The sequence below is a fragment of the Piliocolobus tephrosceles genome, chromosome 5 (assembly GCF_002776525.5).
Source record: "Piliocolobus tephrosceles isolate RC106 chromosome 5, ASM277652v3, whole genome shotgun sequence".
NCBI lineage: Eukaryota > Metazoa > Chordata > Mammalia > Primates > Cercopithecidae > Piliocolobus > Piliocolobus tephrosceles.
This window is the reverse complement of record NC_045438.1, coordinates 147,295,034-147,312,828: the sequence shown is the minus strand read 5'-3', so window position 1 is coordinate 147,312,828 and position 17,795 is coordinate 147,295,034. Positions and strand designations below refer to the sequence as shown.

The 17,795-nt window shown below is 40.5% G+C and overlaps 1 protein-coding gene across 1 annotated transcript in view; it reads left to right on the top strand.

The window, feature by feature from the left end:
• The window catches only part of CDKAL1 (CDK5 regulatory subunit associated protein 1 like 1), a 725,954-nt gene that overhangs the window by 683,732 nt on the left and 24,427 nt on the right, over positions 1-17,795 (top strand). The window contains exons 14-15 of the mRNA XM_023209761.2: positions 9,489-9,572; positions 12,547-12,711. Of these exons, the coding sequence (XP_023065529.2) occupies positions 9,489-9,572; positions 12,547-12,711 (249 nt within the window). The remainder of the gene's footprint in view (positions 1-9,488; positions 9,573-12,546; positions 12,712-17,795) is intronic.

Here is a 17,795-nt window from a genome sequence, read left to right as displayed (position 1 = left end):
GCCTCCCAAAGTGCTGGGATTACAGGCTTGAGCCACCGCGCCCGGCAGGTTTGGGCTTTTCATAAAAAAGTTCTACACTTATATCCAGTGTTGGTTCCACTGGCCCTTTTCATGAATCAGATCTCTTGGATAGATCTTACTGGCAGGGGCCGGGCGCGGTGGCTCAAGCCTGTAATCCCAGCACTTTGGGAGGCCGAGACGGGCGAATCACGAGGTCAGGAGATCGAGACCATCCTAGCTAACACGGTGAAACCCCGTCTCTACTAAAAAATACAAAAAAAAAAAAAAAAAAAAAAAACTAGCTGGGCGAGGTGGCGGGCGCCTGTAGTCCCAGCTACTCGGGAGGCTGAGGCAGGAGAATGGCGTAAACCCGGGAGGCGGAGCTTGCAGTGAGCTGAGATCCGGCCACTGCACTCCAGTCCCGGCGACAGAGCAAGACTCCGTCTCAAAAAAAAAAAAAAAAGAAAAAGAAAAAGATCTTACTGGCAGGATCTGGCCATAGGACTTCAGTTTTCAATGTTGAGCACTTTCCCAGGCTGCCTGGGCATGACAGAGCTTGCCCAGTGTGGGGAAAAACAGACCTGATGTACTTTGTCCCGGCTCTGTGATAGGAGGGTCAACTTGTTTGGCTTTGTTGAGAGGGTAGATTTCATGTTATATGTACTTACCACAATTTTTTTTTAATTCCACAAAAAGCATTATAGGCAATACCTTTGAATGCTCTAGAATACTCAGAATGTACAGGCAGGTGGTTAAAATGCAGCTGCTTTTTGAACTGGCAGTTTAGTTAGCATTAGATATGGATCCCTGATGCCAGGCAGGAAGGCGTCAGCGCGGCATTTCCTGTGTAACTATTTACTCTTACTATTGGCTCTCGATCAGCAGATGAAAATAGCTTTGTTACTAAGAATGGGATTTTGCCCCCAGCGGGGAAGAGACTACCTTGGATTGTCTTCCTCTTACTGGGGTAGACACGGCTAGAAGAAAACCAACCAGCGTGAAGAAAAGCACAAGGGGATTCTTGTTAGAAGAAACTTCATGGTCTGATTTGATTCGGTAGAACTGCCTTGGGTCTGATCTTTGTATCTTGTATCACTGCACAAAGAAGGGAAGAAGAACTTTTGAAAAGCCAAATTGTTTTGCAATTTTTCTTTCTACTTAGGTTATTTCTGAAATGCACAGAAGGAAGAAATAAGGTTACTAAGATACTCATGGCAATTAATAGATAAGCATAGATACTTAAAAAGGTGGCTATTCCACTTCAAAGGAACATTCTTCCCCTTTTGAGTACATTTATATCTATTAATAAGTGTATCTAAAGAATTTTTTTTTCCACAGAGGACAATGTTTTCAAATAACCTAACAAATCCTTTTTTTGTCATTGTTTAAGAATCAGTTACCAGTTCTAGCGCTTTGAGAATAAACTGTCCAACATCTTCTCTTAAGAACACTTAAGTAGACCAATAAACTGATGGCTAACATTTTGAATACGATGGACTTAAAGGCTCATTACTTGTTTTCTATGCTATCATCATTTTTGACACACATTCCTGTGTCGTGGCCCTATTTCATTATAGAATGGCATTGTGGGGTAAGGATGATATTAAATTTTAATGTTATTGCTATTGTTACTGTTGACCGTTTTTAGCATAAGTATGCCTGGTTCTTTAATTCCAGCTTCTGCAGGGCCAGAAAATAGAAGTGTGCATAAACAGTCAGGAAAATTACTGTATACCCAGGAGACCCAGCATCGCATGCTCTGCCTGTTGTGAATGATGAATCAAAATGGAAAGGTTATCATTTTCATTAGCTAGGAAAGAACAAGACCATACTTTTCTCCGAGTGTAATTACAGCGGTTCACTGGCAACATTACACTGCAGTAATTAGTCTAAAGGTGTATGTGAGGGCAGGCTTTTGCACAGACACTAGAAATATTATTTCAGAGTTTAAGGTCACAGCCTTGTGTTTAACATGTTCCAGGCAGCTTGGGGGGGTGGGGTGCGGGGGGGAAACCTAATTTGACTGGAGCTAAAGAAAGAAAGACATTTGATATTTCCCAGAGTCATGCATTCAGAAACCAGTCAGGTCAAAAAACTGTATTTTATTATCTACAATTAAAGAAAAAACTTAGCTACAGAAGTAGCATGTCAGAATATTCTGTAGGATAAACACAGATAAAATTCAAGTTTATTAGGACCATGATGTAAATGATTACAGGAACTTTTGCTTTGTGTGTTTTAACCTCCATTCTTTTCCTAAGGCAAAGAATGGACAGAAAAAATAATTGTCAGCAGTTCTTCAAGGGAAACAAAATAGTTTCTTTCTCCTTAACACTGTTTTCAAGAAATAAATGTCTGTCTTGCACAGGTCCATATATCTATGTCCTTTGTGAATGTTTTGGTACTCTAAATAGTAATATTGAAATCTTTTTGTAACTCAGCATCTCAGAATACAAATTGATTGACATTATTTTCCAAAGCCACGTCAGGCTTTCTGTTCACATAAAGCAAAAGTAAGAAGAAAAAAAAAGTTATAAAGAGAAAAGCAAATTTTATAGTTTATGTTTGAAGCCATATATGAGTTTAAGAGAAACCTTTTGCTTTTCCTAGTCCAAAGAATACTTTTGCAAGCAACATTTCTTACTGGGTTAAAAGTATTAGCCCAAATACCCTGATGTCTTTGTTTAATTTGAGTAATGTCTGCCTTTCTTCAAACAATTCTGTTTCTCTCTTTATATCCTTATATAGCCTTGTAGAATATTGTTTGTTTCAGGACAAATGATGACTTAGAGTGTACTTGAGGAGCATTCATTCAGCAACCAAGTTCTGTTGGAAACCACAGCTTTTTAAATGCAAGTGTGTGTTTTATCTGCATTCTCTGCTGGCCATATGGTTAGAACTGATGTTTTTCACAACTTCAGGCACTTGGGAAATTTAAGCATAGATGTGACACAAATGACACAGCTAGCTGATTATGTAACTTACTGAGAAATCTACCCCAAAATTGAATTTAAAAACATTGCTATTTGTTTGTCACAGATGTTTCTCTACTCAAGGAAAAGTCATACACTGCAGAATTAGATCCGTGATGTTGTAAGTTTTCCACAGCTAGCAATTAAATAGGAGGCATTGAGTAGTGGGAAGAGTTCAAAGACTTCCCTTTCTTCTGCCACTGCCACTGAGCAAATCACCCATCTTGCCAGACCTTAGTTCTCTCCCTGTGGAATCAGAGAGATTGCTAAGCCCCCTCCAAGGTCTTACTTTCTTTGTCTGTCTAGGGGAATACTGCTTTTATTTTCTGCCTTTGTGGTTTTCATTAAAAAAAAAGTATAAGAGCTTTTCTCATATCTTTTCAACAAGGCCTAGAAAATTGTAGCACACTCTTTCTTTCACAGCTGGGGTCGTATTTCCCAGCAGCCCTGCGAGGTTGGCAGTAATGCAGGGTCTTGTAGAGATGTTTCCTGCGCCCTCCTTCACTTTAGTGACCCAGTCAGAGAAAGCAAGGGATGGTTTTACAGGAATATTTTTATAATTCATTTTTCATAAAATGTCTTTAAATAACGTTAAAATGATGAAATGAAATTCTGTACATCCTAGGAAAAAATTACTTTCTCTACTTACGTTTGATGAATACATTATGAAGTATGCCTAGGTTGTTAAAGCAGGTGCCAGAACCAACAGCCACTTTCAAACGTCCATAGAGCTGAATTAAGTAAAAGAATAAGCTCTGAAGGTAAGAATTGTCCCTTACTTCAGATAGCTATAATCAAGTTACTTTCCTGACAGATCTCTTAAAAGGCAAAGCTTTGTAAATGGAAACTGAGTTTCCCCTGGAAATACTGTAGCATTTGTATTCTCAACAGAAGCTTTTAACCTCTAGCATGTTACAGAAATTAAATAAACATCATTTTATTTAACCAGCCATAAACTATATGCCTACAAACAAATCAGAAGGAAAAGGACATCTTTCTTAGGATTACAAGAAAATACTTTGGGGCCGGGCGTGGGGGCTCACGCCTGTAATCCTAACACTTTGGGAGGCCGAGGCAGGCGGATCACGAGGTCAGGAGATCGAGACCATCCTGGCTAACACAGTGAAACCCCATCTCTACTAAAAATAAAAAAAAAAAATTAGCCAGGCATGGTGGCGAGCGCCTGTAGTCCCAGCTACTCGGAAGGCTGAAATAGGAGAATGGTGTGAACCGGGGAGGCGGAGCTTGCAGTGAGCCGAGATCGCACCACTGTACTCTGGTCTGGGTAACAGAGCAAGACTCCATCTCAAAAAGGAAAAAGAAATAAAGTACTTTGTTGAGATTTCCTTTTTTTTTTTTTTTTTTTTTTTTTCCCCAGAGATAGGATATCTCTCTTCTGTCACCCGTCTAGAATGCAGTGGTGCAATCATAGCTCACTGCAACCTTGAACTCCCGGACTCAAACAATCCTCCTGCCTTAGCGTTCCAAGTAGCTGGGACTACAGATGTGCGCCACCACACCCTGCTAATTTTTTAAATTTTTTTGTAGAAACAAGGTCATGCTATGTGGCCCAGGCTAGTCTCTAACTCCTGGCCTCACATGATTCTCCCCGCCTTGGCCTCCCGGAATGCTGGGATTACAGGTGTGCACCACCCACCACACCCACCCAAGCTTTGTTGAGATTTTGGCAGACTTCTTTAAGGAAACTTCAAGTCACTCAATAGCCTCTTGAGATACCCTGTAATTGTTTCCTGGCAGGTACTGTATTGAAAATCAAGTTGTTGGTTTAAGTACAGCAAGAAGGTAGCTGTAATTTGCAGAGGGCTCTAAGCATATATTGCTGTTTAAAAAAAGAAAGAGAGAGAGAGAGAAAGAGAGAGAACGAGAGAGACAGGCTTGATTTAGTGTACATACTTTCCTTCAGCTGATTGCCATGAAACCTTTGGATGTCCTGATCCCCAACCTACAGATCTACCTTCAATAATGACTGAAACTTCATAATTGAAAGATCCTTTAAATATTGTAATCCACCTCCCCTTCAGCAGCCCTACTCTCTTCTCCCCATTTCCGTCCCACTTCTACCAGCTTCTCATTTTTAGATGAGGACAGTGAAGGCCCAAAACATAGGTCTCTTTTATCTCAAAAATAATCTGCTCAGACCCTGTGTCTTTGTCCTCTACTGACCAATCCATATATGTGGCATCTGTTGATTTCAAAGAACCCTCTTCAGACTCTTTTCCCTTGGGCTCTTCTAGAACTATGTGCTTCTGCTTCTGACCTTTTGTTGTCCATCCATCACTTTCCGCTTTCTTCCTAACCTTGAATGTTACAATTCTCTTGACGCCACCCACTAGACCATTCTTTGGACTTAGAATTTCAGTTGTATCTTAATCATTTCTGCTGAACAATTATATTGTGCTCTGTCTTGGTTCATTTTCTGTTGCGATAACAGAATACCCAAGACTGGATAATTTATAAGGAAAATAAGTTTATTTGGCTCATGATTCTGGAGGCTGAGAAGTCCAAGATCAGGCAACCCATTTAGTGAGAACTTCAACTCAGCAGAAAGCAGAAGGGCTTTCAAAGAGACCAAACACGAAAGGCAGCCTCACATTATAAACAACTGCCTCTCATGTGAACTTATCCATTCTCTCAAGAACTAACTCAGTCCCTGGAGAAAGACGCTAACTGATCTTAAAGACCTAATCACTTCTTAAAGACACCACTTCCCAACACTGTGACATTGGCAATTAAATTTCAACATGAGTTTTGTCGGGGACAAACTATAGCAGGCTGCCAGTCACACATTTTATGAGAACCATGGTTTTCAACCTCTTCCTTACTTGCGGGATTTTGTCTGTTTTTCACAATGATGTAACCTTTTCCTGTTGGTAGTTTCAGCTGTTAGGCAAGGATCTGTCAGTGATGGTGAGGCAGCCATAGAAGTTTGCTTCTCAGATGTGTGTAGAGTCTCCTTAAGACAAACTCTGATCCCTTCTAGTGGACTACCTCTGCCATTAGCATAATAGATACCTGGGTGGTGTGGTCCTAGAGTCCTGAAGGTATCTGTAGCCTTGCCACTTTTCTCCAGATGCCCTGCCTTAGTTCTGTGACTAGAACATCCTTACTCGGATAGCAAAGGCATTCTTCGGTTATGGCAAGCCAGGATGATTACTCTCAATTTTGTTATATGAGGGTCTTTAACCACACAGGGCTACCATATGGGGTGGGAGAGACAGCAGCTGGAAAGTGTAGGGGAAGTGGCTCATTTTAAAAAGAAATTTGAGGCTTGTATATATTTGCTTAGCCCACAAGTTCCTTTGCAACCAAGGTGAAGTTGCGTCTTCCAGAATGTCATCTGAACTCATTCTTCCATAACTTCAGTGTTGACTTTAATATTATTTGGAATAGTTCATTCTCTTAAAGGTTATATTTGATATTCACTTCAATGTGACTTCATTCATTAAAAAATATTGAGGGAAGCATTTATTATTTTTTGTTTGTTCATTTGTTGTGATAGGTTCTCACTCTGTTGCCCAGACTGGAGTGCAGTGGCATGATCAAAGCTTACTGCAGCCTCCAACTCCCGGGCTCCGGCAAGTCATATATATTTATAATATATATGTATACATATATTTATTTTAAGGGGTGAGGACGGATTGCAGCAGCTTTTGATCAAAGTCCTAGCCTTCCTAGGCTCATTTTTGCTCAGTATGCTCTGGAGATTTTGTTTTGGTTCTGTTTTGAGACAGAGTCTCACTCTGTCACCCAACCTGGAGTGCAGGGGTGCAATCTCATCTCACTGCAACATCTGCCTCCTGGGTTCAAGCAATCCTCCCACCTCAGCCTCCCAAGTAGCTGGGACTACAGGCACATGCCACCACACCTGGCTAATTTTTGTATTTTTAGTAGAAACAGAGTTTCACCATGTTGGCCAGGCTGGTCTCGAACTCCTGGCTTCAAGTGATCCACCCACCCTGGCCTCCCAAGGTGCTAGGATTACAGGCGTGAGCCATTGTGCCTGGCATCTGGAGATGTTTTATTTATTTATGTATTTATTTTTCTGAGACAGGATCTTACTCAATCACCCATACTGGAATGCAGTAGAATGATCACAACTCACTGCACCCTCAACCTGCCAGGCCCAAGCGATCCTCCCACCTCAGCCTCTTGAGTAACTGGGACTGTAGGCACACACCACCACACTCGGCTAATTTCTGTATTTTTTGTAGGGGCGGGGTTTTGCCATGTTACCCAGGCGGGTCTCAAACTCCTGGACTCAAATCTGCCCACCTCTGCCTCCCAAAGTGCTGGGATTACAGGCATGAGCCACAGGGCCTTGCCAGTGACACTGGGGGCACAAATAGGATGACTCCTCAGTTGAGGACACAAATAGGACGACTGAAAAGGTGTTTGCCACTATGAATTAGTGCACATTGCGGTTCTCCTGAGTCTCTTTGGCAAATAATAGTTAAATACTCACCTACAAATAGTTATCTTATGGTTGATTAAAAGCCCGGCTTTCTACTATATAAGCATAGCAAGTCTTTTTAACTCTGTATATATTACTGCTATTGTTATCATCTCCAGATGAAACAGAGCGGCCCAGACATGATGGCCCTTACTCTCCACATTGATTCTAATAAGAAGAAAGAAGCAGCATAGTGTTCAGTGGCTCTGCAGTTTCACATTGTTGTTAATTTCCTGAAAACTTGATGTTAAATGAAGTGTAATTGCAGATTTCCTTAAGAACCATTGACAGATACTTATCCTAAGTCATAAGCAACTCACACTGTGAAATGTGTGCAAACATTCTAAGTTTTCTTCTAGAAGAATATACTTCAGTGAGACCCAATATCCCCCAGCCCTTTTTGACAAACAGAGCCAGTGAAGCTCAATATAGAAGTTGGGGGAAATTTCTTTTTTGCCACTTGATTTTTTTAAGGGGATTAATGTTGCCAGAACTTCCATTGTTTTTCAGAGAATGAAAAGAGTCTTTAATAAGTGTCATCTCAGAGACCTTACAACTTTTGGCTAAGAGGGCTACACTTTGAATGAGATAGTAAACTAGATAGTAAATTATGGTGTATTTAGGTACTGGCATTGTATGATGGAGAGGGGAGTTTGATTTTTTTTTTAATTGTTAGGTGGTCTATTTAGTGCAGCTGTGTTTATGTTTCCTTCATGGTAACCGCCTGAACGTGGTGACAAGTCCCTACAAATGAGAATAGGAATTTTAAAAAATTATCTTGCCAATGGGCTTTAATTTTGGGGGTCATAATTATTAACTAGCAATGGTAAAAATAATCCCCAGCACAGTCATTTAGTACAGTTGGTTGGCTGTATCAGACATTTTGACAACCTTGTAAAAAGAGTAATTGAGGCTAGGCACGGTGGCTCACGCCTGTAATCCCAGCACTTTGGGAGGCCAAGGTGAGTGGATCACCTGAGGTCAGGAGTTCGAGACTAGCCTGACCAACATGGCGAAACCCCATCTCTACTAAAAATACAAAAATTAGCCAGGTGTGGTGGCGCATGCCTGTAATCCCAGCTACTCGGGAGGCTGAGGCAGAAGAATTCTTTGAACCCAGGAGGCGAAATTTGCAGTGAGCCAACATCATACCATTGAACTCTAGCCTGGGTGACAGAGCGAGACTCTGTCTCAAAAAAAAAAAAAAAAAAAGAGTAATTGATACCTTAAATGCTGCATTTCACAGTAGAATAAACTTGGAAATTGTAAATTTCCTGAGAATAGTCACACTTCTTTACCCATTGTTTTGGCTGATTTACTTCTTTGCTATTAAAAATGGGTGCTTAGATCATAATGTACATCAATCCTGTAGAAAATTAGCAGTTCCATATTTTTGCTGTCTTTCTCTTTAAAAAATAATAAATGAACATGGGGCCATGACTGCAGCATAGAGACAGTTGACTGTGACAGAGAAAATGTATATAATAAGTAAATAGCTCTGTGAATTACTCAGTACTTTCAGAATTGTGTGCAAGATACGAAATGTGGAGGTGCAAGGTCCTAATGACTGGTTTCCAGAGGGATTTTCTTTAGTGTTACATCCCTTATAACTCAAATTAATGTTTATTACTATTCTTTTATATTGCCAAAATATTTTCATGAATTTGGATTAGAAGCAGCTTGTTCTGGCTTGTTTTGCAACTTTGTTTCAGGAAACAAAGTGATATTTAGAAGATTTTTGTATGTCATAGAAGCTTTAATTATCTTACTTATGTTGAAGGAGATTAAGTTCTGTTTCAGAGTTATGTAAGAAAATAAGAGTTTATACTATGCTAATTTTATGTTGCCAGATAATTAATGTCTTTCAAAAAATTTGAATCCGTGATTTGAGCAGTGTTTGCTGTTAAATAACCAGCAATGTAGAGTCTACTTTAAATTCAAGAAGACGCTACTTGGTCCAGACCTACTTGGGCTGGCCTTTATTTTAATTTTATTTTTGGATTCACAGGTGTTTACCCATTTTTTCCCTCCCCTTCTCTCCACAGATTGGTGAAAGACAGCAAGTGTTAGTAACAGAAGAGTCTTTTGATTCCAAGTTTTATGTTGCACACAATCGATTCTATGAGCAGGTAAGAGGCACTTCAGTATTCTTGAGTTTCCTCCAAAATGAGAAAGAGTCCTGAAAGTTTAAGCAAAGGGCATTTAAAGGGGAGAGTGTTGAATCTTGTCACAACAAGGCTGTTTTATAGCCTCAAGCCAGCCAGACTAACATGGGCTTTATCTTTGTGACTTACTCTACAATATGTTCTGTACAAAGGAATAGGTGTATTTAGTCTATTTTAGTTCACATTAATCTTTGACAGGACCAGCCTTAGGCTTTTGGGCGTTTGGAACTAGGCAATTAGCACTGCCAGAATTCCCACACCCTGGCAAAGCAGGGGGGAAAGTCCTGCTCAGACGACAGGAAGGATGTCTGCATGGGCGACAGCAGCGTGAAAGGGCAGGGATTTCCTCTCACCGGCACATCACCCGGACAGTTTTTTTAGTTGGTCGGTTGGTTGGGTTTTTAGTTTTGTTTGGTTTTAGTATTTGTTTTTGTTTATTTGTTGTTGTTGTTGTTGTTGTTGTTTTTTAACTTCTACCTTGATAAAAATGCTAGGAGCAGAGGAAAAAGAGTCTATTCCTTGGACTCAACTCAGGTTGTATGAACGACTGTGCAGAACAGTGTGAGAATCAAACTAGCTTCACTGTGAGAGCTTTGGAGGCCATCCCTAGGGGCACCCCCACTTACTAGCCCTCCTTCCCTGCCCATCTAAGCTGGCCTGCATTTGCCCACCGAGGAGCCTGACTTCTGTTTCAGCATTGGGGTTTCTACTCCTCCAGGTGGGAGAGCAATTCAAAAGTGACTGAGGAAAACAGAGTGCCTCTTTCAGGGGCACTGACCCTGTCAAGGGCCAAGGCCAGGGAAGAGATGGGATACGCCCTCCTCTCCCATTTCATGATAGCCTGTGTGGGAGACTCTCATGGGCATATGGAGATCTTCATTGATCATTCTGGATTGTATTAAAATCAAATGGAGCTTCCTGCTTTTTTGCTTCTTTCTCATCAGATGAGAGGTGAAAATGTTTGCTATGGGTCATGGCTGAAATTAGGGCTTGAGAAGACGCTGAAGGCCAATGTGGACAAGTCGGATGAGGGATGGGCAGAGGAAGCAGGTTGCCTCTGTCAGAAGGCAGGAAAGCAGGAGCTGAAGAGGCCCCTAGCATTGACATTCCCCAGGGAATCATCTCAGCCTGGGCAGTGGGTCCCCAGGAAACAGGGGACTTTTCAAAGCCCAGACTAAACGTGCTCTGTTCAGTACCAGTGGAGGCTGCAGTTGAGGAAGGGCTCCCAGCACTCTATGTCTGGACTGCGTCGCTTCCCCATTTCCCATCTCATTAATATACTCCAGAGGGCCATTTTCCTATTCAGGCCAACCTTCTGCTCAGCCCTGGGGAGGAGCTTGATTGCATTTTGGTTGCCTCTTCTCTCTCCTTTCTCTTGCCATCTGGGTTTTGCCTCAGCAGGGAACTTTTTTCCCTTCATTTTAAAGGCAGTGGCATGCCTCGTTAGCTGCTTCCTCCAATTTAAAGCAGTCGGGCTTTTTCCAATTATTAAAACTGGAGGAGGGGAAAACACTGAGCCCTTCATTCAGATCAAGGCAGCAGATCAAGGAGGGTTATTTTTCCCCAGAATAGTACCAAATCTCCCAGGGTTAGTTTGGTCTAGAGATTTTCTTATTTTATAAAAACTGATTTAAAAGGGCTTTTTATATCCTAACACTAAAGCTCTTTTAGTTCGTTTTGCTGCCATAAGTAATTCACCACCCAGGTGACCTTTTTCTTATACTTTGATGAAGCAGTGTACTCAGTGGTCATAAAAATCAAACTCAGACCAAGATTCAATTTTGCCTCTCAGAGAGATTGGCTGTGGAACTCCAGACTTTGCTGTCTCTACAACTAAGCATATCAAAGATTTTCTGGGAATTATTTTTCTAAATAAGATGAGTTCCAGAGGTGAAGATTATATCTAGAGATCCAAGCATTACTGGATTAGAATTGGTCTATTTATTTTGGATTCTAACTTGAAAAGACTGGCAAGTCGCTCCAGTGCTGAAATAGAAGTGTGAGGGAGACATCATGCACACAAGCTACCTGCAGTTCCCAAAGGAAAGGAAACGTTTGCTCGAGGTAAACAAGCACTTTTATCAGGAATCTCTAGTGGAGAGAGACCACCTGACAGTTTCCTGTGAACAAGCCAAAGTACCCTTCAGAGGACTGGTTCTAGATGGAGATAGATCCCCAGGACTGACAAACACATGCTTTTTCTAACAGAGCCAGGGAAAGAAACGGCAGCCGTTCGTTTCAGGAGTCCTTTAGCTCCAGACAGTGGTGTTCGGTGTTACTGGAAGGTTCTTTTAAATGTTTCTCCTTCTCCCTCAGAACACAGCACGCACACATGCGCGAACACAGACACACAGGCCTGTGTTTGAAGTGTCTTTTCAAACCGTTACTCTGACAGCTCACTTGGAAAGTATTAACAGTATAAGGCTTTCATCAGTATTGTCTCGGTTTTCCTCATTGCATGGAATAGCCAAGAGCAACATATCAAAGGCCTGTCCAGAAGTGACTGATTGCTGGGGGTTTCCCAGATCTGCCTTCCACGTGCCTCAGGACATTAGGCGCATCCTGCACTGGAAAAGCACTGCCTAGGGGCCCGGGAGCCCCTCCCAGAAGTGCCTTCCCTTCCTGCAGGCTCCCCAGACCCTTGAGCAGCTAGAAGATAGAGCCCACTTTGGAGGGGATCCCGGAATAGAAAAATGACACTGAGGGACAATGAGGAAACCTGGATAATTAAGTATGCCTTTGGTTAATAGTATTAATAATATATCAGTTTGGGTTCATTAATTGTGGCAAATGTAAGATGGTAAATAATAAGGAAACTGGGAGTTGGGTACACAGGAGCTCTCCATACTATCTTTGCAATAATTCTATAAATCTGATACTGTTCTGAAGTAAAATGTTTATTTTTAAAAATTAAGCCTCTTGAACAAATGTGTTTAAGGTTTTAGTGCCAAAGAACCCTGCGTTCATGGGGAAAATGGTTGAAGTGGACATCTGGGAATCAGGCAAACATTTTATGAAAGGGCAGCCGGTGTCTGATGCCAAAGTGTACACACCCTCCATCAGCAAACCTCTAGCAAAGGGAGAAGTCTCAGGTTTGACAAAGGTAAGTAAAAGATGCTCTCCTCTCTACACTGCTAGTAAAACAGCAGCTGTGGAAGCACAGTGATTCCAGACCATGTTTCTGTTATCATTTATAGTTCCCTTTTTATGTATGCATGAGGCTTTAATCCTTTCTGACAGATTGAAATCTGAATTAGAAAGATGTGTTTTTGCTGATGCTGATAGCTTTGCTTCTCTGGCTGTAAAGGGAATAAGCTGTTTCTGCTTCCAGTTTAGAAGTAGGGGGTAAAAGCCATTATTTGCAGGCGAAAATGTTGACACCAAAAGATGATCTGATCCAGTATGTTTCTATGTCAGTAGATCCTGAGTGGAAAGGGATAAGGAAAGGGGTGTTTTCTTGCTTTACAAAGCTGTTTATACTGTAGTAAAATCCTACAGCTGAACAGGCACTAAACCGTATCATATATGCAGTTACGGTGCCTTTCAGAAGGGTGTTAGCTGGATATCTACTTTAGTCATGTGGAGTGAAAATTAAACATTTTTTTTCCTTCTATAAAAAAGTAACCTGACCCCTATTTTATACCTTGGTAAATATGGCCGTTTGCCAAGCTCTCTCTTACATTTCATTGAGCTACAGTTGTAAAAGCTGATGGAGTGTGAAATGAAAATGTGTATCACATTTCTAAGCATCATTTGATGTCCTTTCTCCAACACAATTGTTAAGCCCTTAAAAAAAAAAAAAAGAAAGAAAGCATATAGCAATGATTTAACTTATGGAAAAAAACCCTGATATTTATCTGGCCGTGTAATTCCAAAATTGTTTTAATCTGTGTATAATCTTGTTCCTCCAAATAAATTGCAAGGACATGTTCGTTAAAATAAAGCAAATACAGCTTCACTCTGGCAATAGCAACAAAGACAATACTATTTTCTGTGTTCTCACTGATTGTGTGGATTCTTGTGTCCAATAGGAGTGATAATTTGCATGTGCTTGACAAGTGCCCATGAAGGATCTGCATGCATGGCCGTCTAACCCATAGTGGAATGGTATAGACCAGCTTTTGTCAAAATTCTACCAAATGTATCAGCCTGCACAATCAGGAGATAACTCTAAAACTTGATAAGCATAACCATTCATTTTTGCTGTTTATAAAAAAAAAAAAAATCATACTTGAGGGATAGGATAGGGGGCCAGGAAGGAGCAGTGTAACCTGGCATTTAAATTATATTGCTAGAGATTTGGCTTTTGATATGTTAGCCAAACTTTGAAAATTTTTTTTAAGAAGTCAGCTTATTTTTTGTTTTGTTTTGTTTTTCCACATAGTGTGTTTTACAAGGTTAATTTCAGATTGCCACAGTGAAAAGGGTTTCTCAGCAAGTAACAGTAGTGGGGAAATTATTATTTCAAAGACTCTGCCTGGTTTAATTCCCTCATGTTTGCCTCTTGGAAAGGGTAGTATTCTAAACATCACCATTGACAATACATAAATAAGGAAATGTAGTGTCCCTCTCTTTGTTCTTTAACTATAGTGTTACTATCTAAAAGGGCAGTTCCATTTGAATTCTCTGGGGCACCCTTTCTACTCTCCCATCCTTTCCTCTAGTCTAGACATTGGTATCATCGGTTCTACCACCAGCCCAACTCTAAACCAGAATGGCCCAAAAGTCCCAGATAAGATGAGGAAGCCAGTCGGTTGCTGGTCTGCCAGAGCCTCTAGAAATAGTGTTGTACGCATGTAGCCACTGGTGTAGGAATATTGATTTGGGTATTTACATTAAGAAAAACAGTAAGGCTTTTGTTTGTTTGTTTTGAGAGAGGGTCTCCCTCTGTCACCCAGGCTGGAATGCAATGGTGTAATCACAGCTCATTGCAACCTCTGCCTCCTGGGCGCAAGCGATCTTCCCACATCAGCCTCCTGAGTAGCTGGGGCTATCGGCACACACCACCATCCTGGCTAATTTTTGTGTGTGTGTGTTTTTTTTTTTTTTTAGACAGAGTCTCACTCTGTCGCCCAGGCTGGAGTGCAGTGGCATGCAATCTCAGCTCACTGCAGCCTCCACCTCCCAAGTTCAAGCAATTCTCATGTCTCAGTCTCCTGAGTAGCTGGAATTACAGGCACGCACCACTATACCCAGCTGATTTTTTATTTTTAGTAGAGACAGGGTTTCACCATGTTGGCCAGGCTGGTCTTGAACTCCTGACCTCAGGTGATCCGCCCACCTCAGCTTCCCAGAGTGCTGAAATTACAGGCATGAGCCACTGTGCTCAGCCCCGGCTGATATTGTTTATTTTTTGTAGAGACAGGGTCTCTCTTTGTTGCCCAAGTTCGTCTTGAACTCCTGGCCTCAAGTCTCCCACCTTGGTCTCCCTGGCATCTAAAGCAAAATACTATGCTTTGGACTTATTTTGTCTCACTTGACCTCTTTTTTTTTTTGAAATGGAATTTTGCTTGTCGCCCAGGCTGGAGTGCAGTGGCACAATCTCACTGCAACCTCCGCCTTCCAGGTTCAAGTGATTCTCCTGCCTCAGCCTTCCGAGTAGCTGGGATTACAGGCGTGTGCCACCACACCCAGCTAATCACCTGACCTCTTTTGATGAAACTGATGAGAAGTACGACAGACTAGAAGGGTGTTCTCAAAATGATGGTGGGAATGGGTGAAAGTTATGTGTGCATTTTTAGTGAAAGGGACAGAAGAATAGGAAACTTGAGAAAAACACAGTTTTAAGATGCTAAGAACATCGATATTTTCATCTTGTGCTCACATGCAGCCTAATTTTGTGGTAACCTGCTTATTGTGATGATCTTTTTATACAATTAAGACTTCTGTGGAAAATTTGCTATGCTGTTCAATTACTCCACCTGAAGAAAACGTGTGGATAGACAGGACCTAGGGTCAGCGATACCAAATCCATGACCATGTACTAGTTTGAAAAATTATCTGAAAGCCATCATCAAAGATTGGGATCAAGGATTTTTTTGTTTTAACTCCGTTAAGGAACTCTATTTATGGAAATTGTAGAGAGAATAGTATAATAATCCCACATACCTATTACCCACCCTTAGCAGTCATCAAATCACCAGCCAATCTTATGTCATCTGTGCTCTTATCTACCTCCATTCCCCCAACCCTGATTATTTTGAAGAAAATCCCGTTTACATTTTATGTTATCTAGAAATATACTAGTAAATGCCTCTAAAAAATAAAGATTCCTTTTACAAACATAATCACAATATATTATCAAATTTTAAAATCATTACCCATAATTGTCATTGGCTAAATATTCCATGCCTACTGCTGGGACCCAAAGTCAGCATTTATGGCGTGCTTATCATGGCCAAATACCGTGCTAAATATGTTACATGTGTTCACTCATATCATCCTCATAACCCTGAGCGGTAGGCACTATTATTATCCCCATTTCACAGATAAGGAATCTGAGCATCCATAACTCAATAAATAGCTTATCTGGAGTCACAACGTTTGAAGGTAGAAGAGGGAAGCCAGCATTTATGTCCCCACTTTCAAGCCTTTGTTTTTGTTTTTGTGTTTTACTTGTGGTAAAATGTACATAACATAAAATTTACTGTCTTACTCATTTGTAAGTGTATAGTTAGTGGTGTTAAGTACATTCTCATTATTGTACAACCAATCTCCAGAACTTTTCATCTTGCAAAACTGAAACCCTGTACTCATTAAGCAATAACTCCTCATTTCCCCCTTCCCTCAGCCTTCTAATCTACTTTCTGCCTCTATGAATTTGATTACTTTTGGTACCTCGTATCAGCGGAGTTATATGCTCACCAGTGTTTATCTTTTTGTGACTTGCTTATTTCACTTAGCATAATGTCCCTGGGGTTCATCCATGTTGTAGCATGTGTCAGAATTTTTTCTCCTTTTCAGGGCTAAATACTATTCCATTGGATGCGGATGCCATGTTTCATTTATTCATTCATCCTTTGATGGACATTTAGGTTGTTTCTACCATTTGGCTATTATGAATAATGTTTGCTCTGAACATGGGTGCACAGATATCTCTTTAAATCCCTGCTCTCAATTATTTGGGGTATTTGTCCAGACATAGGATGGCTGGATTGTATGGTATCTCTGTTTTTAATCTTTTGAGGGGCTGCCATCCTGTTTTCCATGGCAGCTGTACCATTTTACGTTTCTACCAGTAGTGCACAAGGGTTCCAGTCTCTCCACATTCACATCAACACTTATTTCTCTCTCTCTCTCTTTTTTTTTTTTGTTTTGTTTTGTTTTGATAGTACCATCCTAATCGGCATGAGTCAAGCCTGTATTTTTAAGCCCAGGTCCAGACTGCCTTACCCATTTTAATTGCAGGAGTCTTATTTGATAACTTCTGGACACTAGTTTCTTTTTGTATACCAAAGTAAGCTTACACTGGATACAAAAAAAATAGTAAGTAAGAGAAAGAGGGAAAAATGAGAAAATGGACAGTCTTAATTATCTTCTCTGTGGGTTCAGTTAAAAATGGCATTAGAGATCTGTCTCTCTTAGGAATATGCGAGAATGTGAACATTACTGCTGTCTGTTTTAATAAAGGCTAACTAGTTTTACTACTAATGTTCTTTCTTCTTGTCTGGCCTATGTTATAACAAATCACTTGAATCTTACCATTTCTAAGATTGATTCTTAAGAAGTCAGAACTATTCTTTGCCTGGTACAAGATAGAAAAGAACATTTTCCCTTCTAATTTTAAACTTATGAATAGTTTGATTGCAAAGTTTTTTCTTATTGAATTCATTCTTAATAGTAAAAATTGCTTTAAAGAAAGAAGAAGTAGAGTAGCATCATGAAAGTTCTAAATGACCTGGACTCTGTCAGGTTTGGGTTCACATTACAGTGACAGTTCCTATGATGAAGTACAACTTTCTTGGCTCACGGTGTCTTCATTTGTATAATGGAGCTAACAACTGATTTGCAGAGGATTAAGTTAAATCATGTGGACAAAGTGCACAATGCATACTAAGTGTGTTAAATATTTTAAAGAAAGAATTCAGTAAGTATAGCTTTAAAAAGCAGTGGTTTCCTGGCTTTTATTTTTATTTCTTTTACTTTATTTATTTTTTTTTTTTTTTTTTTTTTTTTTTTTTTTTTTTT